The 17197-nt window shown below is 38.8% G+C and overlaps 2 protein-coding genes across 4 annotated transcripts in view; one reads left to right on the forward strand and one right to left on the reverse strand.

Moving 5' to 3' along the window:
- LOC112566367 (nuclear pore complex protein Nup205-like) overlaps positions 1-11027 on the forward strand; it is a 27430-nt gene extending 16403 nt beyond the window's left edge. For 2 of the 3 annotated variants that reach the window (XM_025242522.1, XM_025242525.1), the window contains exons 25-40: positions 204-451; positions 679-870; positions 1658-1940; positions 2340-2435; positions 3031-3179; positions 3777-3968; positions 4243-4358; positions 4528-4672; positions 5638-5770; positions 5982-6236; positions 6482-6556; positions 6771-6940; positions 7233-7347; positions 8940-9074; positions 9296-9459; positions 10145-11027. In XM_025242522.1, the coding sequence (XP_025098307.1) occupies positions 204-451; positions 679-870; positions 1658-1940; positions 2340-2435; positions 3031-3179; positions 3777-3968; positions 4243-4358; positions 4528-4672; positions 5638-5770; positions 5982-6236; positions 6482-6556; positions 6771-6940; positions 7233-7347; positions 8940-9074; positions 9296-9459; positions 10145-10234 (2558 nt within the window). In that variant the 3' untranslated portion in view covers positions 10235-11027. The remainder of the gene's footprint in view (positions 1-203; positions 452-678; positions 871-1657; positions 1941-2339; positions 2436-3030; positions 3180-3776; positions 3969-4242; positions 4359-4527; positions 4673-5637; positions 5771-5981; positions 6237-6481; positions 6557-6770; positions 6941-7232; positions 7348-8939; positions 9075-9295; positions 9460-10144) is intronic. The other variant, XM_025242523.1, reaches the window with a different exon arrangement.
- Positions 10729-14997, reverse strand: LOC112566368 (sulfotransferase 4A1-like). Its single transcript, XM_025242526.1, has 7 exons — positions 14231-14997; positions 13785-13996; positions 13064-13187; positions 12565-12659; positions 12135-12318; positions 11663-11857; positions 10729-10869 (listed from the first exon to the last, which is right to left on the reverse strand). Exons 1-6 carry the CDS (start codon positions 14847-14849, stop codon positions 11709-11711), a joined length of 1383 nt encoding a protein of 460 aa, XP_025098311.1. The 5' UTR covers positions 14850-14997; the 3' UTR covers positions 10729-10869; positions 11663-11708.
- Between the last annotated feature and the right edge of the window lie 2200 nt (positions 14998-17197).

The raw sequence follows: 17197 nt of genomic DNA on the forward strand, positions 1-17197 counted from the left end.
TCAGGAACTTTAAAAACACAGCCATCAGTTTACTATTGATGATTGGTTCTTTCAAAGCTAAATAAATTCTTGATGCTAAGATTACTTATGGTTAGAGGAGTTACAGCTATGTCTTGTTATCTTATGTGGTCATTAGAAGTAGATTTTATGTGTTTTTTATGGTCATTAGAGGTAGGTCTTTATTTGTTTTTTGTTTTTTTCAGGGAAACAAATGCGCAATAAGCTCCTATCTCTCCTTGACACTGTTGACTTCACACACCAGTTCCCACCCGAACTTCAGCTGACATTTTTTGATCCTAAAATGATTGAAGCTGTCCTGAGTAACCATGAAGTGCAGGATGCAGAAGGAGTTGCCTATTATGACGTGCGCTCACTGAGACGGCTGTTGATTGCAGAGCTGGACAATCAGCAAGGGCCCATGATGTCTGGACAGCGACCTTTAATCATGGAGGTGATTCTTGAGCTATGCTCTATGCAGTCACCACTTCCACTGTTTTCACCACTCCTTCAACATGAAATTCAAATAAAAGAAAAGCAAATAAAAGCAAAATCTTACGTCGAAATTCATTTTATCATTCATATTACTTTCAAACTCAGAAAAAAAAAGATAAAAATGTAACATTTTTATGTAGCAGTTAATGTCAAAGTTATTGTCATCATGTAATTGTCGACTTACAGGAAATTCAAAATCTTCTAACTGTGGTGGTCAAGCGGAATTCTGTGCGTGAGAGACTTCACCAGCAGCGGCAAAACTTCCAGGCATGGCGCCAGGTTGCGGAGATTTTGCTTACAGCATGTCCAGAGGACCTGCTGTCTGGTGAGAAGCGACAATTAATCATCATGGAGCTGCTTCAAGAACTGCTTGCTAAGGTCATTTGATTTTGGTTTTTGTGTTGTGTTCATTCTTCACATACTACTAGTTTGTAGTACTGTAGCATAGCATATTACAGTATTTATCATCATGGTGTAGCATAGATGAAACTGTAACACATGTAGCCAACATAAGTGAATGGTTTTTATGTACATTTTTCTATGAGAGTTTACATGTAAACCGAATAATGGTAATAAGGAAGTCATCATATGCCATTTTTTGAAGGTTCGCCTTTAGAGTATAACAGCCAGTTTAGAAATGCATGTGATGTTTTTATAAATCAGTACAAAGTTTTTTCTTTATGACATGGCTTCCTCTTGGGGGCAGTTAAATGTTATTTCATAAATTTGACATATTTGGTTTTTGCTGCATAATGACATTCTCATTAACAGAATATTAACTCTTTCTAAGAAAACTAAGTCTTTGATAGTCATCCCAAACATCAGACTGAAGATATATTCATTCATCATTTTGAAAAGTGACTTGAACATGTTTTAAGCACATTGATGAGTGTGTTGTTGTTAGATACGGTATCAGAACAGACAACGAAAAAATGGATTACAGGCCTTGAAAAATTATATATGCAAAACACTTCTCTTTGTAACCCTTGATATAAAATACAGGCTTTATCTTGTCCGTGGAATTTAAAAAACATTAACCATAGTGGACTAATAGTGGGAAAAAAAACTTGAAACAGCATGATTTGCCCAAATATAGTATCATTTTAATGAAGCATAGATCTAAGATAACTTCTTCAGATAAATGATAAACAATTGGCATCAACAGGTGGCTGCAGAAAATACCATCCCAGAGTCCACAGCACCCGTGTCTGGTGTAGTTTTAACTTTCATGGCCAACCTGCGACAGGGGTTCCTCAATGAGCGTTTGCCCTTGACCCACGATCAACAGATGCCCCCGAACACATACATCAGCCTGCTTGATCGTAGCTCCCTCACTGGAGCTGGTGCACAATCTTCACCGTGGAGTCAAGGAGCATCCTCAAAAGTGTTGTTTGCAACTTCTTTACAGATCTTGCTGAAGGGCTTGATAGAGTACATTTTGAGTTCACGTAAGTCCCCTTTACTACTTTGCACTTGTATTTTGTCAGAGAAACAATTGCCATACAAGAAAGCATAGGCTTAGCATCTTCTGTATCCCAAAATACATTTTTGTTTACACTTTATTAGATGACATAATGTGGTTCCCTACTTTGCTCTTCTGCAAAATAAATTCTCAGTTATGTTAAATAAGAATACATCCAGTCCTTGTGACAACCAGCTGAGGTCAATGAACTCAACATATTTTTATTTTATGCTTACTGTGACTTTGGTGACTTCAATTTCTAACACCTCGTTCATATTAAAAATGACTAATCAAAAATATAGATGATCCTTTTAAATCTCTGTAAGATGTAGATGAACCATGATAACCTCCTAAAGTGTTGATTTCTGTAGATACTTTCTTGCAGGGAGCGGTCAGCAGAGGGTACGAGCAAATTTGTACGGGTCTTTGCTTTACTATCTTCAGATTGCACAGAAGCCATCTAACTTTTCAAGTGCAGAAGGTTCACAATTACCTTTTACTATCTGTCAGTGTGTTTGGAAGTGTGCCTAGTTGAATAGAAAATTGTATAGTAAAGGTTAGGGATGAGAAAGTGATTAAAACAGATTGATATTAAGATAACAAATTTTTTTTAGTACGGTTTATTCTTTTATTGTTCATATGTTTTTTATTTGTTTTCCTTTCCCTCCTATGTTGTCTATTTTTCGTTCTTGTTCTTAAGCGCTAAGAGCATGCTCCTTAGGAGTGTGAGTATGTGCTTTACAAATTTTTCATTTACTATTATTATAACGTGTTGTGCATATGCACACAAGAGTGCTACTGTGTAGTCACAGAGGATTGGCCACGTATGAGTGAAAGAGTTAAAAAAAAAAATTAACATATTAAAAATAACAACTCTAGAAAATTTTTTATGAGTCGTTTTTGTTTTTTCTCAAAGCAACAACACATGTATCAATTGAACTGTCGGCCACAAATCAATCAGAAGAGTCTTCCTCTAACTGCAACTTCATTTTTTTTAATTATCTTGTGAATTTGGGTGATAGTGTACTTTCCATTCAAACTTTAAAAGTATGTCTGTGTTCTTGTCTGTTTCCCAGCAGCGCAAGGCATGGAACGAGTGCTATCTGGTGGAGACACAGGGTATGAGCAACTTTCAAAAGAAAATCTCTCCACAATATTTTCTTTTGGTGAAGCCTTCATGGAGGTTGTGTGCCGAGATGCTTGTGATGGCCATGATGTGTGCAGGGTGAGCTTTGTCTTTTTGTTACAAAAAAAGAGAAAGGAAACAGAAAACAAAATTTAAAGCAAATACCCTAAAACTATAGTTGGGATCTATCCTGTGTAATTGTGTTCGGCCCTAGAAAGTTGGATTACAAATCTTAAATTTTAAAAAGTATGCACACACTCTCACACACCACTACTGATATACATGTAATACATACATCATGCATATAAAATTGCCAATGTCTGTATATGACATTTCTTGTTACAGTGTTGTGGATGCAAAGGTTTAAGTTGCAGATTTAGTAAACATCATCTACTAGCTGTAGATGCTTTCACTATGGTGAGCTACAAAGTTCACTGCTGTCATGTAGAGGAACTAGCACAAACATTACTGATGGTGAAACTTAAACACACTAACATATGACACCAGGTGCTGAAGGATATGAGATTTGCAACTTCATCAGAAAGAGAAAATACATGCTTCTTTAGATGTTCACGTTGATTCACTATCATGGTTCAAGAGATGACAGCATTGTCATGGACTGTCATTCTTAACAGCATTGTCACAGAATGACATGTCTCAACAATCTCGTTGTCATAGACTTTCATGCTTTTGCAGATGCTAGCATTGTCTGTCTTGGATTCCATCATGGCTGAGGACAAGTTCCAGCAGTGGCTGTCATTTCTGGTTACCAAAGGATACCTGCAACACCTTGTGGACAGTTTGCCTCTGGATGATAGTGGGCTGCATGCAGCGCTAGCTCCAGTGCCGTCACAGCTACGGCCACTGTACATCTTTCAGTCCAAGATGGTAAAGAAGAGATTACTATTTTTTTGTTGTATGTGTAAGAGAGGAAAATGCCAGCTTCAGTGGTGTTTTCTCAAGTCAGATTTTGATTTATTTTCACCCTTTAATCACATTTTCCACTGTTCTTTAGCATTTTTGTGTATATGTCCACACACATGAATGTGCATACACATTCATGCCTGAGTTTATTGATATATTGGCCTAAACTAATGGAACACACAGGCTTACAACACCATGGGTGCAGTTTAAAGACAAAGATCTATTTCATACTTGACAGTCCATGCTAACACGAGCAGCCCAGACAGCAGAGGGAGCACGTAAGTTGTTGAGGTGTAACGTGATGCCACGGCTGGCTGCCTGCACAGCACTTGATCTTCGACCTGAAACAACCAGGTATGTTTGTTTGTTTGTGTGTTTGTCTCTAGCATTAACTTCCAATTTATTACATTCATTTCTTCTCCCTCAGAAATGGTAACCTTTATTTGTAATATTTTAAGCAATGTTTCAGAATCAGCATGTTTGCACCAAGCTCTACACTTTTAACACGTCTTGACCGTTGCAGTTATTCTCCATTGATGGCAGCTGCAGATGATAGTTTCATCCCAGACCCTTTGGCTCGCTATCGCCTGATTCTCTGGGCAGCATTAAGACTGTGTCTTGCGCTGCTGACCTCTTTAGGCGTTGAAAACAAAGAGGCTGCTTCTCAAGTAAGGGAGATGACAACAATGCTGACGGTTACTCATGTGATGGCCCTTTATTGCCTGTTGATTATGTGAATTAAAATGAAAAGCAGTTTTTTTTTAAACCATATGAAAATCTATCTAGCGACATATTTTATTAAAATAGTTAGCCTTATCTCAGTACAAGATGCCAGTTTCCAAAATCAGATTAAATAATCCTCATACTTTTTGTGGTAAACTCTAAAACCTCAACATTCTCATTAGATTTGTAAGACCTCATAAGAGGTCAGATTTGTAAAATCTGTCAGGTGTGTTAAACTGGTACATGGAGACAGTGGTGGTAAACACCAAGATATGCCACTGACAATGATGTTAAAGCATCCAAAATCTGTCTCCAAGTAACTGATCCCGCCCTCACCAACTAGAAGTTCTGTTTGCTTGTTGATGTTTTACTGCTTGTAACACACAAGATTCCTTGTTCAGATTTAAGGAATTTGTAAGAAAGTCCAATTACCTAAAAAAAAATGCAATGAGTCTTTAACCCTTTAAAGTTTAGTTAAGCACATAAAGTTTAAACCCACATTTACTTGGTGAATGAGCAAAATACTGTCAAGAGTTTACCAAGCAAGATATTGAATGGAGTTAATATATGCAAAGCCATATCCAAAAATATTTATTATTAGGTGGAAGGAAAAATAAAACTGGCACTTGTATATTATTATGTCAAACTATCCTTTATTGTTTTTACATTTTGGCAAAGGGGGTTATTGTTTTTGAGACCCGCATCCATTATTATTATGTTTGTGTGTTTTTCTCTTTAGTAAAGCACTTTAAGCCTGCCTTTAATGGTGGGTAAAAGCGCTGTAAAAATCAACTTTATTATTATTATTAATAAAGGGGGTGGCATTTTAATGTCTGCTTGCAGTATATGCACTTGGTTCAAATTTCTGAGTGAATGACTGTTAACTTTTTTTATGTGCTTTTGAAAACAGGTGATGATGTTTATTGTATCACATGGGGAAATCTTCTATGGAATCCTTCATAATCGTTCATCAAGTCTGAGCTACCCAGCCATGAAGGAGCTTGCTCTTACCACAGCAATTGTTTCCCGTGCTAATTGTCAGGGTAATAGTGTGAGACATACTATCAGTACCTGAGTGTGTGTGTGTGCATGCATTCATGTGTACACATGTATTTTTGCTTGTGTAAGAGAAATTTCAAGTGCATTTGGGAGAGTATGTTTTTCAATATTTTAAGTGTGCATATGGACTTCAATCCCCCTCTCCCTGTTCAGCCATTTGGACAGATCTGCATTGTTTTCTGTTTGTGAACACAGTGGATTTGGCCTCAGAATTCCTGGACACAGTTGCAGCACAGGTGGAGTTTCAAAGCCACTGTGCTCGGCTTCATCGGCAGATGATGATGCTTCTCCCTCGCTTCACTTTCTCAGAAAAGTTTTCTAAGCAGCTGCAAAACCTTTCAACACAGAGGGCTCAGGATGGCAAAGATATTGCACCAGACATCACTCTTGTGTATCAGCAGATAGCTTGTAACATCACTGCATATTGCCGTGCTGTTATCTCAGTATCAAGTAAGTCATGCATGAACAGAATGATGAAGCATGGAGGGTGGGAACAGACTTATGTATAAATGCTTGTCCCTTGTTGAAATCTAATCAAAGACCGACAATGAATGCAATAAAAGCAAACAGTTGTTTGCATATTAATAAACTTTTTAAAATAGCATATTTGCCAAGTACCTGACTTTGTTTTGTTGCTTGAAAACAAATGTGTGCTACCATAACCGAGTTTGATTTTTCTTGCCTGTAAAATCTAGGTGGTTCATACAACTATAGTCGCATTCTTTTTGGACCCAGTCTTGATGAAGCTTCAGCTCGTGATAACATAGAAGGTATGTGGGACAACACCCTAGACTATTATCTTGTTTTCCATTACGATTTCTGGCAGAGTTTCTCAAATTGTATCTGAGCTATTACTGTTAACCAGCTCCATACAACATTAGAGCATTCCTTAAGTGCCTTGTTTGTGAAAAAGTTTATTTTCAGAAAGGTTAACAATAAATGTCTAGTAGTATGGCTTCAGCATTTATGAATACGTATGATCAGAGTTGTCAGGAATGGGGAGTCTAAGCACATACCAGGCGCCAAGTCTGGGTATTGTTGTGTACCAGCTGCGTCAGTGTGCCAACCAGTTCCAAGCAGTCTCTGATTCCCACCGCCAACACCAGCGGAAGCTTTCATCCATCCATGATCTTAGCTCTGAGGATCTCAAGCAGGTTGGTTCCAGTCAGATCTTATGTTGCAAACTGACTTGCAGGGTAAAGAACTCCATTGTATGTGATTCGAATAAGAAGCATTGACCTCATATGACAATAAATAAGTTAGCTATTGCTGCCAATAGGAGAAAATTAAGGACAGGGTAAAAAGGGGTTTGAGACCAATCTAAATAGTAAGAAAATTGAAATTCTTGTGAGGGGAGCTCTGGTTTTAAAGTGTACCCAAGCATACCAACATGTGCTTATACTATTGCACAAGCATCATATGTGACAGTATTTGTATTTTTCATAGTTGTCAGACGTCACTGGCTCAGAGAAAATGTCATCACACCAGCGACAGGCAGTGGCACGTCAACGACTGCATCAGATAGTGGCAAGCAAGAGTCAAGAACTTCAGCATTTATCTTGTATCCTTGACAACCAGGATGTCTGAAATGCATTATGTTCTTTACTTCTCAATTAACCACTGCATATATCTTTATAAATTTCAGGATTTACGTGCTTGTAAGCATTTGATTTTATCAGTTTTCTTATCTCCTTGGTATTCTGTGAATGGCAAGCTCATTTCAGTATGTTTCTGTCTTCATACATAAAACTTCCATAACATTATCTCTAGAAAAGTAGTCCTTGTGCAGTCAAACTTCTGTAAGTTAAAATTCTCCCTAACCTGAATTTTAAACATCGGTTGGTTTCCGATTAAAACAATGCATATTCAACTTCCATAGCTCGAATCAAAATAGCCAAAAACTTCCACAACTCAAATAATTTTAAGATGGTCAGCATGTTGAAGCCATTTGAAAATATGTTGGAAATGTAAAATCATGTACTCCTCCCCTATCAACCCTGTGCTCCCATATTCTCCTTTCTGTATAGGAAACACATGTGCGTTAAGGATGAAAGGTCAGCGTTGGTCGAGAATTGGGATGAATCAGATGAAAGTGATTTCGAAGAATCGCCATCACTTATGACCCTGGAGGAGGCAAGAACCATGCTGAATGACATTCATTCGTTGATCGAGTCATGCAAAGATGTCTATTCCTCTTTGTGCATTAGGTTGCACAAAAGGCCTCAACGAGAGTCCGCCACCGATGTTGATCGGCTGAAACCTGCTCCAACTGACTCCATGTCCAGCCCTTTCCTTTCATCTCCCTTTCCACTATTCTTCTCCAAGTTTCCTTTGGGTGGCCTTGTTTTCTTCGGCCATCTGGAGTCCATCATTGGGCGGCTGGAGAGGTCTGCTGTCTGCTGGCGGAGCACATGTACAATCTATTGCCACTGCCTTTGTTGAACCTGGACTCGGTTTCAGTTTTTCAGTGGTGATGGTATTTGGCCAAAAGATTTTAAGTATGCACCTGAGGGATCTGTTTTGGAAGACATCAAGCCTGTTACCGATGGTTTTGGTCATCTTCCATGATTCTGATCCGTAAAGGAGGGTGCTGATCACATTTGACTTGAAGATTCTGAGCTTGATCTTCTTACTGATGTTTTTTGCCCTCCATGTGCTCCTGAGGCGAAGGCTTAGCTGGCTTTTGCAAGTGGGGCTCAGATCTCCACCTCCGCATCCCCGGTGTTTGACATTTTGGACCCAAGAAAGGTGAAACTGTCAACTTCCTCAATCTCTTCATGCAAAGATGTACCCATGAACATTTTTGACTCACTGTCATCAACTCGTTTATTTTAAAAGAAATGAAGAGAAATTGTCGTCAGACATCCATAACAGACTTTTTTGATGAAAAAAATTATGCACATGCACATGCAGAAATAAAGATAAGTCCACAGTGAAAAAAATTGTTCTTTTTTTCGACAAACTTCCTTATCTTGAACCTTCTGTAGCTCATTTTTTTAATGGTCCCTTGAATTTTCAACTTACAAAAGTTTGACTGTATGAACAATTTCCATACAAAAATCATAGTCACTGGAAAAACATGTAGCGCCCCCTTGTTACCTGAAGAATAATTATTACAGTTCTTGATCAGACAGCACCTTAACAACAAATCAGATATTCTTGAGAATTGTCTGTTCATCATATGGCGCCACCTAGAGTACTACCTGCTGCGATGTGTACCTAGTAATCAGCAGCCATTGTCCTTCCAGTCTATAGCTCAAAGACAGCGCCAGATGAGGCATCTTCAAGGTTAGTGTTTAAGTGATGCTATTATATCTTCCTTATGTTGAGAGAATTTACTAGAATTGAACTTCTTTGTGGTTTTAAGATTTGTTTGAAGATGACTGAAACAGAGGGCAGGGGGCGTATATTACCAGTACATGTCCACATAAAATGTGTGGTATCTTGTAAAAGTGAAAGGATAAGAAATTCTGTATTCCAGCATGTAAAAATACTTTCTTTGCCAACAGACACATCCTGGGTGCAGGAAGGTGGAGGTGACTTGGAGGGTGTTAGCAATGAGATGGAGGAGGCTGCGTTAGGGGTGACACGCGAAGACTTGCAGACGCTGAAGAAGAATGCTCCTGTGGTGTTGAATGAGACGCTGCTGAAAAAAATTCTTGACATCAACCAGGTGGAAATCATTTTATTTCTGCATATCCCTGCTGTTTCTTTTTCGTTCATTCCTTTTCCTGTTTTAGGGTCTACAAACACCAATTGCAAGATCACATACATCATAAAAGCCTCTGTAAGCTTACAATGAGCATAGACACCATAGCAAGGTCATGGATGGCAATATCTTTGGCTAGATGTTTGGCTAATGGTGGCTATGTTAACGAAATAATCATATAGATTGTATGTGCACATATATATTGTTGCTGTGTATATCTATATATAGAATGAATTTAGTTTGCTTTAGTCAACATATATAAGTACTGCTGTATATTGCTAGCACATGAGCACATATAAATCTTATGGCGCAACAGTTAGCACCTGTCACCAATACAATGAGAGTCAGCTGTCCTGGGTTCAGCTCTCGTCTTGAGCACGCTGTTTTTCCTTTGCATATGACATCTGTTTACAGGGCTGGGTGCCTTGCCGTGATATAGCCTTAGTTGCTGGCTCAGTGTAAAACACCGATTCCCCCACCTCATGTCAATACTTTAAAGCTGTAGTTAAATAATACTTCATTGCATGTGCAAGGACATTTTCGGTTATTGGCTCAGTTGAAAAGGTTGTAGGACTGGTATGAAAAATGTCCAGAGTTATTACTAAATGTGCTTTCATTGTTTTTTGAATTTGTCCTATTATTCTTACAGAGCTATTGCAAGAGACACACACACTACAGCTTCACAGAGGCAATTGTTCGTCGGATTAAAAGACTGCTGCTTCTCCACACAGGAAACTGATGATTGCTCTGTGTGTAGTAGTGTTCCATGTCTGTCCTGTTACATTACCACCGCAGTGATGGCCATGTCATCTCTCCTCAATGTCAGTTGTATCTGACCACATGCAGTTGCAGAAGCCAAACATTGTTAAAATGCAGATACAATGGCAAATCTTTAGAATGTGCATGCTTTTGTGACCTGTGTAGGTACAAACTGTGCATATTTCTGCCACCTGTGTAGACAAACTGTGCATATTTGCAAGTTCTGTTGAGAAGTTAACTTGCAAGAACCGTTGCTAGCATGCAATTCTATGACTGGAAATGGTGCTTAATAGCCCCCATTTGTGAAACTAATTTGAGAATTTCACAAATTTATCGTGAAGGATTATGTGTACAAAAAAAACCCAGGTTTATGGAAATGCTTAAATGTTGATGTAAGACTGACCATTTTCCCCACCCTAAACTTTTAAATGAGTGTAAAAAATATGTATATCGAAAACACACAAAGGATTCATGGACAAGTTCTGACTTTTTTTCTCTTTTTAGTGTTCTTGCTGTTGAAATAACAAATCTGTTATTGTGTATTTTTCTCAATTTTCAAGTTGTCTTTTGAGGTTTTTAAAACTGGTATCCAAGTGCACAGCAAGATACAGAATCCTGCAAGGTAAAACAAAAGAAAAAGAAATAATGTTACATTTTAATTAGATTGTGCCAAACACAAATGAAGAGGCTACGATGCTTTCATACGTTACTCTTAAGCCATTCAGGTGGCACCTTATGTAGCTGTTTTATGTCAAAGAAACCGATGAATCTTCTTGGTGTTTTGTGGTGTTCTGTTTTCCAGATAACTGTGAGCATGGAAATGCTTGTGGGGAGATTGACCAATGATAATTTCTTGTTGTATATTATGTCCTATAAAATCATGTCAGCGTTACGATTAAACTATCCAGTAATAGCAAAAATGTTATCTTTTGAGGATTTTGTCTACTGTGCTTGTACATATCCATTTCTACACTGCCAAATCTAAAAAGAAGTAATCCAACAAAGACTGACATAATAAAGCACCTGCCCACATGAATAAAAATAATTTTGGAGTGAAAGAAAGTTGCTTGAAGGAGACTGAACTGGATTAATAGTGAAATATTTGTATAGTGCTTTTTCCCCAATCTGAAGGCAGGTTCAAAGCACTTTACAGCTATCACCCATGCACATCAATATCTGACCTCACCAACATAGCAAACTCTACACATGCCCTGCCTACTAAAACCATAAGAGCTAACGATTTGTGTAGAATGTTATTATACACTTTGTATTAACATTCAGCTAATACCGAGTGACTAGGCTGGCCTAATATCAACTTGTCATCTATCAGACATGGACAAGCTGCCTTATCAGCCTATGCAAGACATGTCACAAGGAGAAAATCTTGATGATAATTATATCAGCATACCTCAGCACCAATCATGCAGTTCTTGTACATGCAGGGAGCTAATAGTTCAGGCTGTAACAATCTCTGGTTTGTTGACATCACTTTCTGGAAGATCATCAACAAAGGTGAGACCAAGTGATTCGAGCTTTGCAGTCATGGCATCAAACTGATTGGCCAGTTCTGGTGAGAAGTGGTTCTTCCAGTCTCCAACCTTACCTAAATAAACATGCAAAGCATGATGCCATGGATTTTTCCCCCTGACAAATTCATTTCAGTAAGACCACTTATCCCCAAGGGACTGAACTGAACATAAGGAAGGTGTCTGCAGTCCATGTTTGTTTTTGGATAAATGATCAACATTTAGATAACATAGGTAACTGTTTCCACAATTTATCTTAGCAGGTATTGTCAAATATCAAGTCAGTTTGTTGTCCAGGGGAAAGAACTTGCTTATTGCAGCTAATAATAATTCACAAAAGCTTTGTTTACTTACCTTTTCTCATAAAGCCCTCTTGTGTCCCCTCAAAGTCCCAGAATCCTTTGTACCAGCTGTAGTTGAGTTTGTCGTTGTTCTGCATGCTGCGAAAAGAAACGTGCTGCTCCAGCTCAGCCAGCTGTGCTTCGGATGCTGGCTTGCCCAAGAATTTCGCAATCTGACCTGCTGTTCCTCTGAAATCCTGTGTCAGTAGGAGGGGAGAAAATGGATGCTTATTACAGTGATATATAATGTTTGTCACTGCAAGTCCAAAAACTCTACATGTGATTGACTTCTTGCAAACAAATTTTTCATGATAACAGCTAGAATAAGGCCTTTGCAAATAAGAACATGGTTATGCTGTCAGTAAAAGTGAAAGAGCAGACAATATGAGCTCTCATGAGGAAATCTACAGAAATTTCTTATGAACATATCAGTTTCTGAATACCCTGTGAAGATCCTCGTAGCTGACGAAAAGTACATTGCCTTCATTTTTTTGTTCCCAGGCCTCTTGAACATGCTTCAACCATGGTCCGTAAATGACTGCACAAACCATTAAAAGATTATGCTCTAATACATCTGAATACACACAAACAGAACAGCAAAGAATTTATGAGGTTGGTATTTATACTGGACTGGTCTAAGTTTTATAAATTAAACACTGTGAATTAATATGAGTGCTGTGAAAATCATTTTTCATTAGCAATACCATTACCAAAGTAACAGCAGAAAATGCACAAATCTAAATATTGGAACAAACTCTAGACCAGTGTTCAGGGGGAGTTATCTAGAAGGCTGGTATAAAAATAGACTAGATATAAAGACATTCTATAAATAAAGACATACTATACTAAAGACATTTTGAAAGTGTGCTTTAAATAAATACTTTAGTTAGCAGAATAGTTATACCATTTTCATCATAACTATACACCTTTCACCATGCTTACCAAGGTCTTTCAAAAACATCTCAGCAAAGTTCTCTACGGTGCCATTCAGTTTTGTTCCCTGCAGTCTTGTAAAGGCATGCAGTGAAACAGCTGTGTCTTTTGGATTCCGAACTATGTAGATTATCTGTAAATCATAAGTTAAAGACTTTTTTAATAAAACTTCTGTAAATCTGAAAACATGTATATTTAAGCAGATATTAGCAGCAGTTATTCATTATTATGCTGTATCAAGGAAGTTAAGTAAAATGAAGACAACTACGATCCTGCAAACATGTCTCTAGCTGACTGCTCAGAAAGCTTCAGGTGTCATCTAGAAAAAAAAAGGCTAAAGGTCCACTGGAAATAGCACAGAGTCATGCATGGACTGCTAACATTAGGACAAAATGGCAGAAATCTGAGAAGGCCATACCTTTTAAAACACAAGAGTACTGTCCTTTTTTTTAAAGACTACCCAGTCTATGCATATTTCAGTATCTGAGTATCAAGATGTCATTTTGCCAGTTTTTATCTAAACCATGGACTGAAGAGAAAAAGTTTTCTTATTATCATATCGCCTGTTGTAGTTGTTTCTCTGCTACTTTTCTTGTAATCAGTCCTCTCTACCTGATCTCTTTCAATTTGTTCTTTCCACACAAGCATGCCGAATGTGTGCACCTCTCTCTCTCTCACACACATATGATTTTCTACAACCAGCTGCTCTTCATATATAACATACTGTCACCTTTGGCTTTTTTTCAGTCAAGTCCTTGGGAAGAAGTGAGAAAGGAAGATGCGACTTAATGAATCGTGGTGATGACATGGCACTGATAGCTTTTAATCCTGGTATAGGATACTCCAAGTATGGAAATCGGTCTTCAATTGTTGCACTTCCTGCACTTTCATAATCGAAGTCTGTAGCTATTAAATACACAATTTCCTGCATCCAAGTCGCTCCTGGGAATAAATTAGAAACAAAATTCATACTATATACAGTCATGTCATTTACAAGGTTTGTCATTTGTGTGGGGATCTGTGATAGTCACATATCCTGCTACATTTAAGTAAATTGCAGGTTATTTTTTTTTTAATGAAATCACACACTACTGAGGTGGATTTTTCTTTCAACTCGATCGTATTATTCTGAACGACTGTATACAAGACTTGAATTTCTTACGACCACCAACTCACCTGATTTGGGAAAACCAACAACCCAAATATCATCATCTCTAACTTCAAACCATGGTACATCGTTTGCTATGGTATCTATCAGTGATGATGGAAGGGTATAGCCTCTATATCGACAAATATATTGTTTTCGCCGTCCATAAAAAGGTTCGTCGATCTCTTCGATCCCACGTGCTCTTTTCTTGAACCGCCCGAATGCCCTGTATCCTATGGCAGCCAAAAGGGTTGCACCAATGGCTCCTGAAACATAGGTGGCTATCAGAAGATTCCTGATACGACTTCTGTCGTGCGGAGCTGTTGTGACATGACGCACTCGAGGAGAGCAGTATCCCAGACCCCGCTGTTTTAATTCGGATGGACAAGCAGTTCGAAAAAAAGTGAAATGTTTTTTAATCGGTGAGGTTTCTCGAACAAAAGTGGACAACGATCTTGAAAACATGTTGCAAAGCATAGGAGCGAAGGTGTGGTTTAAAGGCATTTTGAAAACTGCTTGCTTAAAAGTCGAGCGGCACAAGATTCGGTGCCAACAGACACCAAAAAGACTGACATTGACAGCACTACCAGGATTGTTCACATGTGTTAATCTCAGCATCTGATTCACACAACACCTAAAGGCCACCATTTTGAGTCAGAAGGCGTTCTAATGAAAAGTCAAGAGTGTCAATGAGGTCGCACTCTGATCAAGTGTTTGTAATTTGTTGTCAAAGTGACTTTCAGCTGTCTGCTCCAGACTGCGAGCACCCACCATTGTAAGGGAGGTCACTCGCAATCCTTTCCGATGTTTTACTGTATTTATCTCCCCTGCTTTTCTCTCCCACCCCGACTTTTTAGACGAGAGGTGAAATAAGCAAAAATGCCTTTTAACCATTTAGCCCTCGCCCTTTACGGGGGAAGAATAAGCTAGCAGTAGTAAGAATGGTTGAGCTTGGAGAAGACGGTGTAACAAAAGGCACAATAATATTGCTGCAATTTTCATGTTTTTCTTAGCAACAAATGTAGAACTGCAGGATAGATTTTGATTCCTCCATCTCATACTTTGATAAAAGTAAGGACGAGTGCTGTGCTTTTTTTTAATTACTGGGAAAGGGTCAGCGAAAGATACTTTTTGCGCAACCAAAGCAAGAAACTTCACAATGCTAATCATAATTAAGGTTTGAGCTTTATCTTATTCACAGAATGAAATGAGCGTTAACTACGCCTACAAACAAGGAAATAGAAAAAAGAATATTTCCATAACAATGTAAATCCATTGCATAAACAATCGTGATGTTTGTGACTTTCACCTGTTTCTGAACATGATGATATTTGTAGGCACAGACTTAAGAGATCATAGAAGTCTTTGTTTGTAGGCATGTATCTCAAGAATGAAGGTGCGTGAGTTGTGGTGGTGATTGGCGGAGGGGGGGGGGAGTAGGGAAGAGTATTCACGCAGATTTTGGGAAACAACCTCTTGCCCTGAATTTATCTAAACTTGCTCAAGGCAGGAGTTAGCCAATTTAATTTTGCTTACAATACCGTGTTCCACTTGCTCCTGTTTCTGTAAACGACAGACCAACAAACATTTTAGATACACCTAGTCAATCAGAGTTAGTTTTCAAGATTATGACTAGTTTCTGATGTAGAGTTATCCTTTGTGGTCGCTCTTGGACAGCAGAATGAACTCACGGATAGTAAAAAGTATTCTCCCTGCCGCGACTGTGACATGGTCACTTTATTGTATGACTATATTGCGGCTTGTTAAAGAGGTGATCAAGATGGAGTCAATGATAGTTTGTACTGATGGTGGGGACTGGTATGGAGGTAAAGCTGGTAAATAAGGACTATTGGTATAGGAATCTGAGGAGGATCTCAAAGCAAATGGAATTTAGCGAGTCTTCGTCCTGACGACGATCGATGCGCCCTGAACAATCTGTCTTTTATTTGGTTCAGCGCTGACAGAAGATCATTCCACGTTTTCATTCTAGGTCCTCCCTCATACTGCCCAGTGTTTTCACTGCGGACAATTTGTCAGATTTGTCAGAGTAATGTCAGCGATTTGTCTAAGCTACAGAAACATCAGCATCAGTCCTGTGTCGAGCGCAATCCGAGCTTTGTCCTGCAGAGTCTAATAAATACATCGATTTTTCTCTCGATCTTCTTCCTTCTCCTCTCCGGTTGTGGTGGTGGTGGTGGTGGTGGTGGGGGAACTAACCAAACTGGTGCTAATTAAACAAATCTGATATGTTGAACACCTTTCTCAGTGGCCGCTGGCCAATAGTCGCCTCTGCTGATAAGAGAGCAACCAAGTATGGTCTCCTTGATTAGTCCACCTGATTTCCCTGTTTTCCCATACACCCCCATCCCACTACAGTGCAAAATGGCCTAATGGTGGAGACACTTTTCCCTCCCCTAACTCAGCAACAGTAACAGTTTGTTTGATTGATAACAGCCTGACCGCCCATCCCATTGAGAAACCCAGCTAGCACACATTCAATATTTGTCACGAGCCTTTCCACACACACACAAAAGTGTAAAAACTCGTTCTGTGCATGTGCCACAGATTTTGTTTGATTAGTTGTGGTATTACTGGCACCAGTCTGCTGGCATTCTGCTGATTAGATATATTTGGTGGGGGAGAAATGGAAGTTGATATTTTGCCTTATAGATAGGTCTGTTAAGTATGTGCTAATACCGCAATCTTCTTTCATGATGCGCCACCAACTTCAGAAATCCGGTGTTGGCTAGTTCGTGTCTTAATGTTGACTGTGGTAAACTTAAATTGGTTTTGTGTGCGTGTACACGCCTTGCTTGACTGAACTTCAGGTGTCTGGGGACTGACATTGGTCCATGAGCCTACCAGGAACAGTTCCCTGAAAGCAGAAGGGTTATGAAGTCAGGTCAACAGCATCCTACATGTGATGACAGGTAGATTTATCAAACCTACACTGCTAGAGACAATTTAAATATATAACAAAAATGGTTATACAAGTC

The sequence above is a fragment of the Pomacea canaliculata genome, linkage group LG6 (genome assembly GCF_003073045.1).
Source record: "Pomacea canaliculata isolate SZHN2017 linkage group LG6, ASM307304v1, whole genome shotgun sequence".
Taxonomy (NCBI): Eukaryota; Metazoa; Mollusca; class Gastropoda; order Architaenioglossa; family Ampullariidae; genus Pomacea; species Pomacea canaliculata.

What these genes read in the sequence shown, in the direction of transcription:
- LOC112566368 (XM_025242526.1), bottom strand. Translation starts at nt 14,849, where the DNA reads ATGGTGGCCTTTAGGTGTTGTGTGAATCAGATGCTGAGATTAACACAT. An exon ending in TGACTGAAAAAAAGCCAAAG is followed by an intron (nt 13,188 to 13,784) that starts GTGACAGTATGT and finishes TATGATTTACAG; the next exon opens with ATAATCTACATAGTTCGGAA. An exon ending in AGAGGGCTTTATGAGAAAAG is followed by an intron (nt 11,858 to 12,134) that starts GTAAGTAAACAA and finishes ATGTTTATTTAG; the next exon opens with GTAAGGTTGGAGACTGGAAG.